The following is a 17,610-nucleotide window of genomic DNA, read 5'->3' on the forward strand; positions in this document are numbered from 1 at the left end:
AGAAACTAACAGTACAAACATCAAATTTTACACAAACACGAAATACCAGAAAAACTACCAAAAAAAAACAAGAAAATTCAAGAAAAGGCCCAACGTAAAATAATGAAGTACAGATAAACAATGCTAAGAAACTCACAGGAAACGGTCACCGCTTCTGCCATATTACATCCGTTAGAGATCTTATCCATCAAATGATGCAGGTGAGCTAGAGAAAAAATATAAGAAAACAAACAAATAAAAATAAGGTAAAAGAATATGAAAAATATATAAGAATTACAGTTTCCGTAAGGGCTGCAGAAATTAAAAATACGCTGGTTCACAAAGAAAATTTTACTTGATTTTTACTTAAAGTTTTTATTAAAAAAATTTTTTACTTAAAAATTTTTGTACTTTTTACTTAATTTACTTGCTAGTTTTACAACTATTTACTTTTACAACTAATTAATACAACTATTATTTACAACTAATTTAATTTTACAACTTAATTTACTTTCTACCATTTTTACTGAAAAATTTTTACTAAAAGGAAATTTTCACAAAGAAAAGTTTTCCAATTTGTTTTAGTAACACTGAATTTATTTTGAAATTGAAAATTAAACTGAATTGAAAGTGATTCCATTACATTGAAATTGTTGGTATTATCTTGGATTGAGATAGATAATTTTTATTGAAGATCTGAATATATTCTCTTTATACCCAATCTTTCCCCTTTTTTCTTGAATTTAAACAGCGTTTGTTTATACATTGTTACTCTTTCATGTATTTTATTTAGTTATGTCATTAAGCTTATTGTAAATCAATGCTTTGTTGTTATTGTGATTTATTTTGTACAAGATAGGATTTATCTAGACTTCATGGCCAAATAAAGCCATATAGCTATAAGCTATAAGTTCAGAATTAGCAGTTCAAAATCAGAAATTCAGAATTCAGAGTCAGCAGTATTTTATTGATACAGCCTTTCGTAATCTGTGATTCATTCCAACTAATTGATGCTCATACGAGGCCGTATCCATGGTGTTTGACCCCCCACCCCCCAAGAATTGCTCGACTCGTAAAAAACGTAACAAAATGCATATAAACAAATTTTGATGTGTTTATCAAAGTTTTTTTTGGCGGCCCAAACCATCGAAAACAAAAAAAAATCATGTATATGCCCTTGTGCTGATGCTACAAAAAATAAATAAAATAACAAGAAAAACTCGAGCTACCATAATCAGGAAGCTTAAGAATTTGAGCAGTGTTTTGTTTGAATAGTAAGCGGTTTTAATATGTACTTAATTTTGGTCTTGTATTTGCTTTTTTCGTTTTGCAACACAAATGGTGGTAATATATATTCTTATGTTTAACACTGTTGAGTAGAAATTCAACTAGAAAAGAGACAACATATTTTCCAAAACAAGAGCTAAGAGCTCATATGGCACTAGTGACGAGGTCGGAGGCCAAGAGCTGATATGGTATGAGCTCTGGCAAAATTCTAAGGATCAATAGATCGCTTTAAAAGAAAAATCAGAGGCTAAATGCCGGTCGGGATTAAAAAAAAGATCTCGGAGTCACGAAGTCCTTCTAAATATCAAAATTCATACAGATCCGATCACCCACTCGTAATTTAAAAATACCTCAATTTTTTTCTAATTTTTCCTCTCCCTTCAGCCCACCAGATGGTCGAATCGGGGAAATCGACTTTATCAAGTTAGTTTGTGTAGCTCCCTGACACGCTTACCAATTTTCATCGTCCTAGCTCGTCAAGAAGCACCAAACTCGCCAAAGCACTGAACCTTACCCCTAACCCCCTCAAAGAGAGCGGATCCAATCCGGTTACGTCAATCACGTATCTGCGACATTTATAAGCGTTTTCCAAGATTTACAGTTTCCTCCTCCAACTCCCTCCAATGTCAACAGATCTGGTCGGGATTTAAAATAAGAGCTCTGAGACACGACATCCTTCCAAATTTTAAATTTCATTCAGATCCTATCACTCCTTTGTAAGTTAAAAATACCTCATTTTTCTATTTTTTTCAGAATTAACACCCCCCAACTCCCCCAAAGAGATCAGAACCATCCCGGTTATGGCAATCACGTATCTAAAACTTGTGATTATCTTTCCCACCAAGTGTCATCCCCATCCCTCCACTCTAAGCGTTTTTCAAGATTTTAGGCCCCCCCCAACTCCCCGCAATGTCACCAGATCCGGTCGGGATTTAAAATGAGAGCTCTGAGACACGATATCCTTCCAAACATCAAATTTCATTAATATCTAATCACCCGTTCGTAAGTTAAAAAAAAACCTCATTTTTTCTAATTTTTCCGATTTAACCGTCCCCCCACTCCCCCTCCAGATGACCGAATCGGGAAAATGACAATTTCTAATTTAATATGGTGTGGTTCCTGATATACCTGCAAAATTTCATCGTCCTAGCTTACCTGAAAATGTCTAAAGTAGCAAAACCGGGACAGACAGACAGACCGACAGAATTTGCGATCGCTATATGTCACTCGGTAGATACCAAGTGCCATAAAAACAGAAACTCCCGAGATATCCGCGGACAAACACTAGATATCGAAGCGACACCAGATTATCCAGGGGGGCAGGGGGCCCTGGGATCCCCTCCCAAGATTTTTCTGGTGCCCTCTTTCCCTGTTTTTCGCTTTTTCCACTCTTCTTAGAATAAATTTGTCTATTTGTTCAATTATTGGCACCTCTGTCACATTGGGCTCCCCAAGATTTTACTCATTGGCGCCCTTGTCACATTACCCTCCCCCCCAAAAAAAAACATTTGCTCTAGATTCGCCTCTGAGAAGCGAAGATTAGATCAATCGATCACCGTATTTCGTTTAATTAGGTAATATAAACATACCTTTGAGAAAAATTACGATGATGCGTTCTGAATTTCCATACTCTTTTTTTATGATAACGGGCATCTGTTTTTATTAAACTGTAGACCACACCACTCTTCGTAACACCTTTTTCCACACTTCATTGCAGCTCTAAGTCCATAGTAGTTTATTTGTTAGTTAATTCAAAATGTGGCAAAAACAAATTATCAAAATCGACAAAATTCAGCATTTCCAAAATTTCAGAAAATTAGTTCTCAAAATAGCCTTCTTCTCTCCTTACTTGGAAAAACTCTGGGATTTTTATTGGAATTTAGTCTTGATTGATTTTTTATAATAGAAGATTTTTTTTTTAATGAGATTGAGGTTGATTTCTTGATTAATTGTTTACTTTACTGAACTTTTTCAATGAGGGGAAAAACTCCTATTCTTTATTTAAACAATGAGCAATTAAAAAAAAAAAAAAACTAAAAAAAAAAAAAACACTGAATGGTCTAAAACAATAGATAAACATTTCAAGGGGGATCGACAATTCTAACAAGGAAGGATCTGATAAATCCAATTCCTCATTTTGTAATTCAATTTAGAGAATTTGTAATTCATTTTTAGAATTCGATTTAGTAATTCAAGGTAGAAAATAAACTCATATCATTCAATACCACAACAGCCAAATGCCACACACACCAAATGCCAAATGCCACATGCCAAAGCCAAATGCCACACAACAGCCAAAACGCTAACCACAAATGCCAAAATTATGGACACACCTTGGAACATCGAGGAAGGACAATTTTTTATGATGATAGGTTGTCAAAAATCCTGCTTACATTTTTTCATATCAATAGAATTCTTTGCATACAAGATTTGTCATAACCAAAAATTGGGGTGCTGCAAGCTTATCCAACGAATATGATTTCGCAGTAATAACGGTGCTTCATGGAGTAAGAAATATTCAATGAACTTACCAATTACCATAGGGCACAAAACGTTCAATGGGCTTATATTTATCCTCCAATAAAAAGCTATGGTAATAATTAAATTAGTGCCTGGAGGCATTACCCTGGCGTATCTACCTAACATGACAAGATACCCTGGCGTATCTAAGCTTAACATGTAGGGTTGCCATGCCCCACTACCCCTGACCAAAGTTAACCATAATATTTGCATATTTTCTTACGACAGATTGTATTTGGATAGAAGAAAAAAAAAACTAAGCTTACCAACTCCAAAAAACCATGGACAAACTAGAATGGCAATTTTCGTCGACATAAATTGAGACAGAATCGGCATCATACACGCTCTAAACGTAAATTCTTCCGACAGAGGCGCTACAGCATAATTTCTCTGCCAGTGAAGACTTCTAAGACATAATGTCAGGTACCGCTTATCTATAACACAAATCAAAATAATAATCATAATGCACATAAAATAATAACATAAAACATAATGAATCAAATCTAAATAGTGTCTATAACTGTCTGCTGTGAGACAAAATATAAATTTCATACAATAAGTGTAAGTAGTAGTTGTAGTAGCAGTAGAACAATTTTATTGAAAATAATCATTTTCAAACAGTTTGTGGTAACGAACTGTAGTAAGGAGCGACCCGGCTCAGTAGTAAACGAAACTCTAAAAAACGGAATTTTGATACTAAAAGATACATCAAAAGAATCGGATTTTTACGCTGATTTTAAATTTAAGTTTCATCAAATTTAGTCTTTGTCATCAAAAGTTAAGAGCCTGAGAAAATTTATCCTATTGAGAACCCCCCCCCCCCTAAAAGTCATGGAATCTTAACGATCCCACCATCGCATTCAACGTATCAGAGAACCCTATTGCAAAAGTTTCAAGCTCCTATCTACAAAAATGTGGAACTTGGTATTTTTTACCAGAAGACCGATTACGGGGGCGTGTTTATTTATTTTCCCCAGGGGTCATCGTATCAACCAAGTGGTCCTAGAATGATGCAAGAGGGCTCATTTTAACGGAAATGAAAAGTTCTAGTGCCCTTTTTAAGTGACCAAAAAATTGGAGGGCACCTAGCCCCCTTCCGACGCTCATTTTTCCCCAAATTCACCAGATCAAAATTCTCAGATAGCCATTTTGTTCAGCATAGTCGAAAACCACAATAACCATGACTTTGGGGATGACTTACTCCCCCACAGTCCTCGGGAGAGGGGCTGAAAGTTACAAACTTTGACCACTATTTACATACAGTAATGGCTATTGGGAAGTGTACTGACGTTTTCGGGGAGATTTTTTTTGGTTTGGGGGGGGGGGCTGAGGGGAGGGGGCTATGTGGGAGGATCTTTCCTTGGAGGAATATATCATGGGGGAAGAGAAATTCAATGAAGGGGGGCAGGATTTTCTAGCATTACTATAAAAAAAACAATGAAAAAATAAACATGAAAAAGTTTTTTCAATTGAAAGTAAGGAGTAGCATTAAACCTTAAAACGAACAGAGATTATTTCGCAACTGAGGCGTTCTTCTCCTCCTAAATACCTCGCTCTTTATGCTAAAGTATTTTAGTAATTTCAACTATTTATTCTACGGCCTTTCTGATTCAGGGGTCATTCTTAAAGAATTGGGACAAAACTTAAGCTTTAGTGTAAAGAGCGAGGTATTAACGAGGGGACAAACCCCCTAATATACATAATAAAATATAAGAATATAGAAGATTATTACTTAAGTTAATTCTTAAGTTACATACATTTTTTACTAATTAAAAATATTCGTTAGAAATTAAAAGTTCTAGTTGCCTTTTTAAATAACCAAAAAATTACAGGGCAACTAGGCCTCCTTCCCCACCCCTTATTTCTCAAAATCGTCTGATCAAAACTAAGAGAAAGCCATTTAGCCAAAAAAAAAAGAATTAATATGCAAGTTTCATTTTAATAATTTATGAGCAGAGAGCCAAAATCAAACATTCATTAATTCAAAATAGTTCAGAAATTAAATTTAAAAAAATTATTTTTTTAACTGAAAGGAAAAAACAAACTGAAAAATGAAATTAATTCGTATATGAAAGAGGCTTTTCCTTCTCAACACCCCACTCTTTGTGCTAAAGTTTGACTCTTTCTTTTAACTGTACTTTTTAAAACAGTAAAAAACTTTAGCGAAAAGAGCGGGGGGTTAAGGAGGAAAAACCCCTTTCATATACGAAGTAATTTTTAATGTCACTCCTTACTTTCAGCTGAAAAAAACAAGTTTTTTATTTATTATATAATATTTATTTATTATATTATATAGTATGGAGCATGAGACCATTTATCGAAACCAACATAAAAATAAACAAAAAAACACTACAATATAAAACCCCAAAACAACACAGTGAAAAATACAGAACAATAACCCACTGAAAATATAGTTAAGAGTACAAAGTGTTTTTATTGGAAGGCAATATAGCTCTTCACTTATTGAAGGGATGTAGAATCTATCTCAAAATATTTATATATATATATATATATATATATATATATATATATATATATATTATATACATTCATATATATATATATATATATATATATATATATATATATATATATATTCTTTTTCTCAGTCTGCTTTGTGTACATCTTTAAAAAGTCCTTCAACAAAATATTCACGTTTCTAGGGTGATTAGTTTAACTTATTTTTCAGTATGCAGAACCACAAAACCGCATAAAAGCACAAAGACTCGATTATGTATTTACTGCCAACAGCCTCACTGGTTTTTGTCGCCTGCTTTCCTTTGATTTTGCGTTCTGCCTTCTTAAAAATTTTAAGAATTAATAAGAATTACCATAGAAATCTTGAACATTCGTCTGGACACGAGAAATAAAGTAACCAATGGTTTCCTGTTTTGGCTCTGTAGAATTTATTTGACAAAGATTCGTGATATTTAAAAACTTTTGCTCTGTATAACTTAGATTACAAGTGCTTGTAGTTATCTTTACCTCTATCAGAACAAATCTGCTTCATTCTTTATGCACAATCCAAATTCCCAAAATTCGTAAAAGCCCGGAGCTACTCTAGAGCAACCATGAAGGGAGTTTCTTTCAAACCAAATTTTTGATTGTTCAGTATTATATGTACACAGGGAAGGAATGACTTCGTACTCATGACGGTACAGACCGCTGATCGAGACACGTAAAAAAAAAAAAATATATGGAAACGGCCGTTAAAAAGGCGGACCACATGTAAAAAAAAGTATACGCATTCTGCACTTTTGCTCGACTGTTGTGCACACTGACTACGTACATTTCACTGTTGCTATAGAGGATTATTGCTGAACATGAAGTGCCAAAGGACCTTATCGACATACTCCGTAGAGGGTATATGGATACTGAGACATGTGTCCACATTTTAGGTAACAATAGTACCAAGTTTATAGCTGAGTCTGGTGTCAAGCAGGGTTGAGCCCTATCGCCCACATTATTCAGCTACGTGATAAACGGATAATAAATAATACTCTGTCCAACCACATGGGAGTTATCTATGATCAACTAGACAGCTTTCCTCAATCCCTAACAGACTTGGATTTTAAAGACAAATTTGCGTAGTTGGAAACTAAATCTGACGGCTTACAAGACATGATTGATCATATCTTCGAGACTTCGAGGCGTATTAGGCTTAATATAAACAACTCTAAGACTAAAATGATGCCTGTCAATCATTCTGCTCCATACCAAATCATCGTGGGCGACAAAATAACTGAAAATAGCGACGAATTCAAGTACCTTGGGTACATTTTATCACCAGATGGTGGAGCTGGTAGAGACATTTCTGCCTGGATACAAAAGGCTTGGGAGGTCTTTGCCAATCTGAAAAAGGCACTAAGGGCCAGACGTAGATCTCAACAAAGACCAAAGTCAGAGTCTACATAGCATATGTAGGAACTGTGTTACTGTGCACCTGCGAGACATGACCCCTAAAGGCTGTAGATGCAAGATATTTGACGCGTTCGATCACCATTGCCTTCACTATCTATTCCGAATTAGTAGATAATCTAGAATTTTAATAGCGAAGAAAGATGTCGCTGTGGCCAGACCGAAGAGCTATCCTCCGCCATCAAAAGACGTCACTTCGACCTGCTTGGCAACGCCTTGCGTCGACCCAAAGTTTTAAGATGACATCTGGGAGGACAAATGAAAAATATTTGGCAAAATTAAAGATGGACCTTGAGCCATGTTCCGTAGGCATTGTAGGAGATGGGACAGAGACTGGCTGAGTATCGCTGGGGAAGCAGCAATTGAAAGGTCGAAGTGGTCGTCGGACATAATACCAAAGTCCATTGGTGCCGGGAAGGACAATTCTTAGTCTGCTTCCCGCCAAAAGTAAGTAGTTTCCCCTTCATCTCCGACTAGTCAGAATTTCCAATCCTAAGACAGCCTTTACAACAATCTTTCCATTTGAAACACCATTGGGTAAAGGCATATCCGGAATTATTTTTAATTGAGATTGGAGGACAGAAAACTTTAAAACCACATCAAAAATCGGTTTATACCTATTTTTGTCCCATTTTTACGAGTCAAAATAATATTTTGGAGGTGGGGGGGGGGGGGGGGTTAAAACCAGTTAACCTCCCCTCTCCCCTGGACACGGCCTTTCCGTAGGGAGCCAAAAATATCCCGTGTTAAAAATAGGTTTTAGTATCTTTTATCTGCAGTCTTCATACAAAAATAAGTTGCGTTGTTTAACTTAGGCATGCCTCATAATTCGACAAGTAATCTATGCAAGGGTGAAAATTGAGGATGTTAATATAGACCCATCTAGCGGTACCGATCGTCAACTGTCGAGGTAAAAATAGAATATAAGGACTGAATATTCAATGGCTAAAGAATATCATCTTTTTGTATTGATACTTATTTTCACTGACCATCCTTAATCTTTTATTTTGTTATTAATCTTGTTCGTTTTTGATCAGGATTATCAGATTCAACACAATAGTGTTACATTGTTGCCTATTGCAGTGTTGCCAATAGTAAAGGCCAAAAGGCTTCAACGTTTTTATTTAAGAATCAATCAAGAGTTTGTTCGCTAAAATCTTTTGAAAAATGAACTTGATCAGATTGGCTTCATAATTGCTCCTAATATCCTGTAAAACAATAAAGAAATCAGAATAAAATCAATAATAGAATAGAGCAATAAATAAAATCGAATAAAAACTATGGAATAGAAACAATAAATAAAATCGGAAAAACAATATCTAAATTTTGAATGATATTGGTTCAAGGGTCAATTTTAGGAGATCTTCTGACAGATCACAGAGGGCACCTCCCTCTGTACGAGGACACATTTTTAATTAAAAACAAGCTTACTAAAGATCAAGAAAAACATTCCATCGTAGACTAAAACTGCCAAGGGGCCAGCAAATAAAATCACTGTTAATATGGCTGGAAATATTAATGCTGAAAAAGAGCCAGACAATCTGAGCCCCATTATTTGAAGCAAACCAACCTAAAAAGAAGCAATATTAAAGCAAATTAATTTGAAGCAGCCTAAAAATAAAGAAATAAATTTCAAATTCTATAAAAAATTAATTTACCGTTAAATTCATATCTTTTACTCAATGTTTAAGTATCTTATGGTTATATTTTTTTACTTATCTTATTAACTTACATTAAATTTCCTTATTTACAGCCGAAAGTAAAACGCAGGAGCAAATCAACACATAAAAAAAAGACCAAAGCAGCATCTGCTAGTTCAGAGTCAATAAAAATAAACTTAAATAGTTTAGCAGTACCTAAATAGTTAAATAACAGTACCTAAAATAACAACGAGGTGGCAACATCCTCAAAGGACTATAATAGAAATAGTATTACAATACTCTCACCTAAAGATAACGGCTGTAAATTTTAGATGGCGCAACGGTCACAAATACATATATCGAGTAAAATTAACCGTGAGGGCTGATAAGATGTGAATATTAACAAAGAATACCCAGAATATTATGATACAATAAATTAAAAAAATGTATGCTATAATACAAATTGCCCTATACCACACTCCAAGACCCCTTCCCAACCATCCCTCCTATAAAAAAAAAACTTTCTAACAAATGATCTTTTATTATTTTTTTTCTTAAATGAAAGCAGGTGTTCAGCCATCATAATATTCACTGACAACTTCTTCCAAATAAGAAGTTACAACTTTCAAAAGACCAAAGAATGGTAAAAGGAGGAGCAGTAAATGTGATACTACTAGTATCTATGCTAGTATCACTAGTAGTGAGCGACACGTGGGAGATACATAGGTGGCTGTTATATATCATATTGTTAGCAGTAAAGTAAAAATGACTTCTGCCCCGCAAAACAGTATGACAGCAAAAATAAAAAGCTGCAGCAAAGCTTGTATAACAGATATTCTTTTTTGGAAGCTCCTTTATTCTCTGTACTAATTCAAGTTTTGCATTGCTTCTTCTGATTAACAGCGGAAAGGAATTATAACAAAGAAAGAAGTTACAGATACATGGAAAAAGGGGTATAACTTAAAACAGTAAAGAAGGTGTTTTAAAAATACAGAAATCAAATCTAGCTATTTACAATTTAAGTGCTAATAAATTGGGTGAGACCATTAGATGAAATTTGCTTCTCGGATGTTTCAGTTTTATTGACAACTGAACAAAATTTGATCCCGACGATGACTGTAGTATCTTGTAGGCGTAAAAAGTTTTTCAATAAACACTAGATTCCGAATTAAGAATTTATTTATTTTTCTTTTGTTTACAGATATGAGCACAAATGACAACTGGAAGTAGAATTCACTTCTTGTTGAGCTTCAGTGACTTCTTCGGTACCACCTCTTCCAAAATTTCCTCATACAAGAGGCCAGTTTATGTAATGGCTTAACCCCCCTTAAGCCCAAAGTTCTCATACACCACCATTACATTTGAAATATTTAACCTGGTGTAAACACTCAAAAAAGCTAAAATTAACGATTAGAACAAAATACAGATTTTGGCTCTTGCTGCAAAATCCCAGAACAAGGATCTAAGGGAGCTAAATCTAAATCAACAGTTAATAAAGTAAAATTGGATACGGCAACGTGAGAAAAAAAAGCTACATGACCGTAAAATGCTACATGGCCATGGCCATAATAAAGATTTCGACTCTTACTGCGAAATCCCAGAACAAAGATCCAAGGCAGGTAAATATAATTCAACAGTTAATAAAGTAAAATTGGATACGGCAACGCGAGAAAAAAAGCTAAATGGCCATACGTTGCTACATGGCCATTGCCATAATACAGATTTTTGCTCTTACTGTTAAATCCCAGAACAAAGGTCTAAGTGAGGTAAATATAAATCAACAGTTAATAAAGTAAAATTGGATTAAAATTGGGATGCAAAGCTGATGCTTTTCATGTCAGGGAAAAGTATTACGCATCGACTTTCGATGATCACATCGGATGTCAGCGTATGATGTACGATGTTTCAAGCGTATGATATGTTTCATTACCAAAACTACCCCGTGGAACAAATAAGATCAAACCAGAAAGGGGCATCAAATACTACAGTTATAGGATTTAGTCCTGTCCACGTCAACAGTTATTACTACATACTAAGTATTTTTCTTTCTTTCGAAACATACCCCAAAGAAGCTGTTGTTGAACCTAGCGTAGAGACATCGTTTAGTCGCAAAGACGCTATTTACTTTCAGTTTGAGAACCTTTATTTTCTTTATTTCTGTTCATTTTTAATATAATGAAGGGAACCAACTCCCACCCCGTAAAATACCCACCCTTTACACAGTAAATTTTGCATTGAAGCTTCAAGAATGAAAGTACTTATTTGCGTTTGTCAGCAATAAAATAGGTTATTCTAATCACGAAGAACCTCCCCCACCTCACCGTTTATACTGGGGTTCACATTTTGATTAAATTTCATTTCAAAAGGCATTTTAGCGTTTGATTCAGATAATTACTGCTAGTTAAACACTTTCAATGACAATTGGTAAATAAGATATAATTACTAAGTGAGTATAATACTTGTATTCAAATGCTTTCTTACATCTCATGGGAGGAGAGAAGATAGTGGTTCCTTATCATGGTCGATTGGATTAACATGCTGACATATTTGATTGATAGCTAACTTTTCAAATATTTCGATGTTTCACTAATAATATGGCAATATCAATGCAAAAGGCATTATGTGAAACTTTTGCAATAATGGGATTTAAAGACGATTCCATTAAAATGAACCAGTTAGATTGATTGGTCACGTAATTCTTCCCGTTTCATGTTTAATTTTTACGATTATTAAAAATACATTGTCTGCACTAAAAAAAAATTTCTTCCGTTTCGTCTTCAATTTTTATGATAATTAGAAATACATTGTCTCTTAAAAAAAGTAAAAAAAAAGGAGAAAATTGCTGAAATTCAGACAACAGTCAAACGGAATTGAAAGGCTTTAAAAGTCTATAGAACAAACCAAACCCAAAAAGTTAAAAATTAGCCATTGCACCCCTCACCATCCATATTTTTAATAAAAACACGATCTTTTATTACAAAGACGAGGTTTCATACCTTTTGTCTTTTTTTTTATTATTCTGTGATTGCATCTATGTTCTTGCTATAAGCACTAATGTGGTAAATTGTAATTAATTTATCTACACTGTGCAACTTCTAGAACAATTTTTTAGAAGAATGTAACTTAATTACCTTATTAAGAACATCTTGATTAATTGAGATCCAGACAAAGAGTGGAGATACAAACAACATACAAAAAGCACTAATAAATCTTCGCCTAATAGTTGCAGGATGATCCCTGGAAGAGAAAAAATAAACAAAATATATATGAGTTTTATAAAAAGGCTTAGATGAAAACCGGAAATTACTACGCTAGGGAAAAATTTAAATTTTGCTAATGCGTAGCGATTAACTACAAAATCATACCTAAAGACATCCTAAATCAAAAGCAATAACAAAAAAAAAAACTACATATATGTTTCTAGCAGCATCTTACACTAATTAATATAATGAAAGGAAAAAAGAAAAAGACAATCACCTTCTCTCAAACACTCCCAGGGTAACAACCTTCATCCAAATACAACTCCATCCACCCCAACCCCTTCAACCTACTCCAAAAAAACTAATTCCCCAACAAATACTCTATTAACCGTTTTTTTAAACCGTGAGAGGTGCTCAGTCTCACTAACAGTCACAGGAAGTGAATTCCATACAGAAGAGCAAGATACTTCAAAGCACTGCTGTCACTTACTTGAAGTACTACTTAAGTAAAATTTTCCATTACTTGTACTTGTACTTAAGTAAAATCTCTAGGTTGTGCTTTGGCAATGTACAAGAAAACATTGCGTAATAGAGACATCTATTATCAAAAACCGTAATAAGTTGCTGAGAACAGATGGTGGTGAATAAACCGAATTCCCGACAGCATGTTTAAAGAAGAAGCAGGATCTTTTATGTCATAAGCGTCTTTAATCTCAAACTAACTGAAAAGTCAGCATGGCCAAACAGCTTCCATTTATACTCCAAGGGAGGTACGAGGACAACTAGGCCTCCTCCCCCACTCCTTTTTTCTCAAAATCATTCGATCAAAATTATCATAAATCCATTTCGCCCAACAAATATATATGCAAATTTCGTTTTAATTATTCATCTGCAGAGAGCCAAAATCAAAACATGCATTAATTCAAAAACGTTCAGAAATGAAATAAAAAAAACAAGTTTTTTTAACTGAAAGTTACTGTTTTAAAAAGTAGAGTTGAGGGAAAGAGTCAAACTTTAGCGTAAAGAGCGGGGCGCTGAGGAGGGAGCAGCCCCCTTTCATATACGAAGTAATTTCTGTTCGCTTTAAGTTTTAATGTCGCTCCTTACTTTCAGTTAAAAAAACTTGTTTTTTCTTTATTTATCAGTAACAAAGCATATTTCTTGAAATTACTCGAAAGCCAGACACGGCTTATGGCTAATCACGACACTAGAAGGGTCTGAACAGTATAGCTCTAGAACCTCTGGAAAGGTATAGATAATATTAACCAGACATGATGTTGAAGCGAAGACATCAGTTATCTATAGACAACTTTTTCGGTTGGAAAGGTAGGCGAGTGGATAATCTACGTCAAAATAAAGATAGAAATGAAGAGAAATCTGGGTCGATAGCGATTCCAGTGCTGTGAAAAGCGGTAAAATTGTGGGTGATTCGTTTCAATTGAAGTGCGTAGCCCCAAGCATAACATAAACACCGAAAATATCAGTACTCCATGAGAAAATGGTAGCGGATGCTATATCGACAGAATCGAAAAAATTTGTAATCATGCACGATATTAATTGCTTCAGAACCCTTGGAATCCACCATCTAACTACAACTTCACCTATTCAGTTCATAAGAAGCAGGGTAAGCACAAAAGGACATTTTTCAATCGAACTCAATTAAAACGAATTGCAAAAGTTAGTAAAGTTCACAAGAAGCAGGGTTATTGGCTAGCACTCTGAAACAAGATAAGGGGCTTATTCTCTAAATACGTTGTTTTGTTTAACGTCCAAGGGGTTGAAGATTACAACAAATTGGTAAAGTTCACAAAAAGCAGGGTAAGGATGAAAAGATATATTTTAATCGTACTTGCTTGGAAGAATTCTATTGGCTGGTATATAAAATAAGGGGGTTATTCTGTAAATATAGTGTTTTGTTTAAAGCCCAAGGGGTTAAAGGTTCCAATAAGTTGCAAAAGTTGGTAGACAAGTTCCTTGTGATTTTGCTAACTGGAAAAGCTGACGACTTGGTGAAGCGCAATTGCATTTTAACTGTGAAAAGCACACTTTGACTGTTGAAAGCACAGTTATCTGGCATGTGTGAAACGCACTGGATCGAAAGGCAAGATTCCTTAGTCCAGTTTGTGGTAAAGTTCTATAAAATCGTAGAGCCTCTTGAGATCATCAGTGCTAAGCGAAATCCTTATTGACTGCTGTCGCGTCCTACGATCTGATAGTAGCTGTTTCCACTTTAAATAACATTACGGACTGATTTTACCGCTCAGTTGACTATTTCAGAAGAAGAGCTTTAGCCTTGTGTCTGCAGCAAGTCTGTTAAGGACCTTCTTACCCAGGTGAGAGTCAAGCGTCGGAACACTGAAAGTGAGTTCATAAAAAACGCTAACCGTTGTAGCAGCCGAGCTAGGTTTAGAAATAACAGTCTCAAGGATAGCAAAAAAGCAAACAAATCAAACTAATGTGCCATTCAATTCCAATGAGGAATATTATAGACGGTCAGTTTTTATTCCCCTGTAAAACACGACTATTTCAGACTTAAAAACAACGGCCATCAACAACCTAACCTAACCTCACCTGCCGAAGCAACTAGCCCTTAAAATGGGAGGCGCTTTAGCATTGTGCTGAAACGGACCGCCGGTCGCAGAGCTCGTCGATCCTTGGTGATCGTCGCTGACGCGCCGGTGAGTAGGGAGGTCGCACTTGTTGCGTTGAAGGGTTTGGGCGTGAGCCTGCCTGGAGCGGCCAGTGGCGCAGATCTTGGTGGTAGTAGACGGTCAGTTTTTATTCCCCTGTAGGACACGACTATTTCAGACTTAGAAAACCGTTTATCCGTGAAATACAGGACACTTTTAAGCTCGGTATTTCCTTGCCAATAAAGTGTAAGGAAGTAAACAAACAACAATTCGCTGATACGATAAATAACTTGTCAGGTCGATACCTGTCAATAATCAGTTTCACCTCCAAATCAGTTTGTGAATCTGCCCTGATCGGAAAAGCTACAATATCGAAAGCTCGGTGGGTTCGTCTGAGAGGAAGTACCGCATCCACATTTAGAATACTTGAAGCACTAGGGAAAACTTTACAGACGTGCTACAGCAATACTGGTATCGCTCGGTATAATATCGAAAGCTCGGTGGGTTCGTCTGAGAGGAGGTACCGCATCCACATTTAGAATACCTGAAGCACTAGGGAAAACTTTGCAGACGTACTACAGCAAAACTGGTATCGCTCGGTATAATATCGAAAGCTCGGTGGGTTCGTCTGAGAGGAGGTACCGCATCCACATTTAGAATACCTGAAGCACTAGGGAAAACTTTACAGACGTACTACAGCAATACTGGTATCGCTCGGTATAATATCGAAAGCTCGGTGGGTTCGTCAGAGAGGAGGTACCGGATCCACATTTAGAATACCTGAAGCACTAGGGAAAACTTTACAGACGTACTACAGCAATACTGGTATCGCTCGGTATAATATCGAAAGCTCGGTGGGTTCGTCTGAGAGGAGGTACCGCATCCACATTTAGAATACCTGAAGCACTAGGGAAAACTTTACAGACGTACTACAGCAATACTGGTATCGCTCGGTATAATATCGAAAGCTCGGTGGGTTCGTCTGAGAGGAGGTACCGCATCCACATTTAGAATACCTGAAGCACTAGGGAAAACTTTGCAGAAGTACTACTGCAATACTGGTGCATTCGCAAAAATTTCCGCACTTTTTCAGATCCTCATGGCCATACCTGTCAGTTTGGCGTCTACTGAACGAAGTTTTACCATCTTGAGAATATTGAAAACATGGCTGAGAAATAAAACGACAGAGTAAAGACTCATCGGATTTGCTCTTTTTCATGTTGATCATGATATTGTCATAAGTTTAGCAAATGTTATTGATGGATCTGCTAGAAGTGGTAATAAGAGACAAAAAATATGTATACAAAATTGATTGTGCTTCTACCTATGAGGTTTTGCAGATAGCTTTACAGAACTGACAGTAAAATGACAGATATAATCAGAGGCATGCAACTTTCAATATCAGCAACTACATTAGACTTAATCCAGAACGGAAATTTTTCGTAAAAAGCCGTTTCCCCTTCCTACTTTGACATTTTTTTAGTTAATGTCTTTAGACAGAGTCGAGAAAAAACAGGAGAGAAACAAAAATTTTTTTAAGAATAAGAATATTTAGTTGCTTTATTAAGTAATTTACTGTTGCTTTAATAAATATTCATTGATCTTTTATAACAAAATATTATAGACTGCCCTATTAAATATTCTAATTTGTCAAATCTCACCTGGGTATTACTGCAGTAAAATCTATATTATTATACAATAGAAACTATGTTAGCTACCCAAAAAGACTTCGTGGTGTTGTTGAAGAAACAAAATATTTTATTTTTAAAGAAATACAAAACTTTTGTATTTCGTAGAAATACAAAAAAAAATACAAAAAGAGCTAAGAGCTCGGCACTTGTGACGAGGTCGGAAGAGCCAAGAGCTCATATGTTGTAAGCTCAAGCGAAATTCAAAGAATCAAGAGATTGCTTTAAGAGGAAAATCAGGGGCTTGATGCCGATCGAGATTTAAAATAATAGCTCGGAGTCACGAGGTCCTTCTAAATATCAAAATTCATTAAGATCCGATCGCCCACTCGAAAGTTAAAAATACCTCAATTTTTCTAATTTTTCTTCTCCCTTCAGCCCTCCAGATGGTCTAATCGGGGAAAACGACTTTATCAAGTCAATCTGTGCAGCTCCCTGACACGCCTACCAATTTTCCTCGTCCTAGCACGTCCAGAAGCACCAAACTCGCCAAACCACTGAACCCCTCCCCCAATTCCCCCAAAGAGAGCGAATCCAGTACGGACATCAATCACGTATCTACGACATTTATGAGCGTTTTCCAAGATTTCCAGTTTCCCCCTCCAACTCCCTCCGACGTCAACAGATCTGGTCGGGATTTCCCATAAGAGCTCTGAGACATGAGTTCCTTCTAAATATTAAATTTCATTAAGATCCGGTCACCCGTTCTTAAGTTAAAAATACCTCAATTTTTCTGATTTTTCCGAAT

At 35.7% G+C, this 17,610-nt stretch overlaps 1 protein-coding gene across 5 annotated transcripts in view; it reads right to left on the minus strand.

Annotated features, from left to right (window-relative positions):
• Positions 1 to 17,610, minus strand: part of LOC136042257 (CAAX prenyl protease 2-like) — a 152,393-nt gene that overhangs the window by 107,011 nt on the left and 27,772 nt on the right. For 4 of the 5 annotated variants that reach the window (XM_065727204.1, XM_065727203.1, XM_065727205.1 and 1 more), the window contains 4 exons: positions 12,476 to 12,581; positions 9,136 to 9,274; positions 4,053 to 4,220; positions 137 to 205 (listed from right to left, as the gene is read on the minus strand). In XM_065727204.1, the coding sequence (XP_065583276.1) occupies positions 137 to 205; positions 4,053 to 4,220; positions 9,136 to 9,274; positions 12,476 to 12,581 (482 nt within the window). The remainder of the gene's footprint in view (positions 1 to 136; positions 206 to 4,052; positions 4,221 to 9,135; positions 9,275 to 12,475; positions 12,582 to 17,610) is intronic. The other variant, XM_065727206.1, reaches the window with a different exon arrangement.

This window comes from Artemia franciscana, unplaced genomic scaffold (genome assembly GCF_032884065.1).
Source record: "Artemia franciscana unplaced genomic scaffold, ASM3288406v1 PGA_scaffold_89, whole genome shotgun sequence".
Taxonomy (NCBI): domain Eukaryota; kingdom Metazoa; phylum Arthropoda; class Branchiopoda; order Anostraca; family Artemiidae; genus Artemia; species Artemia franciscana.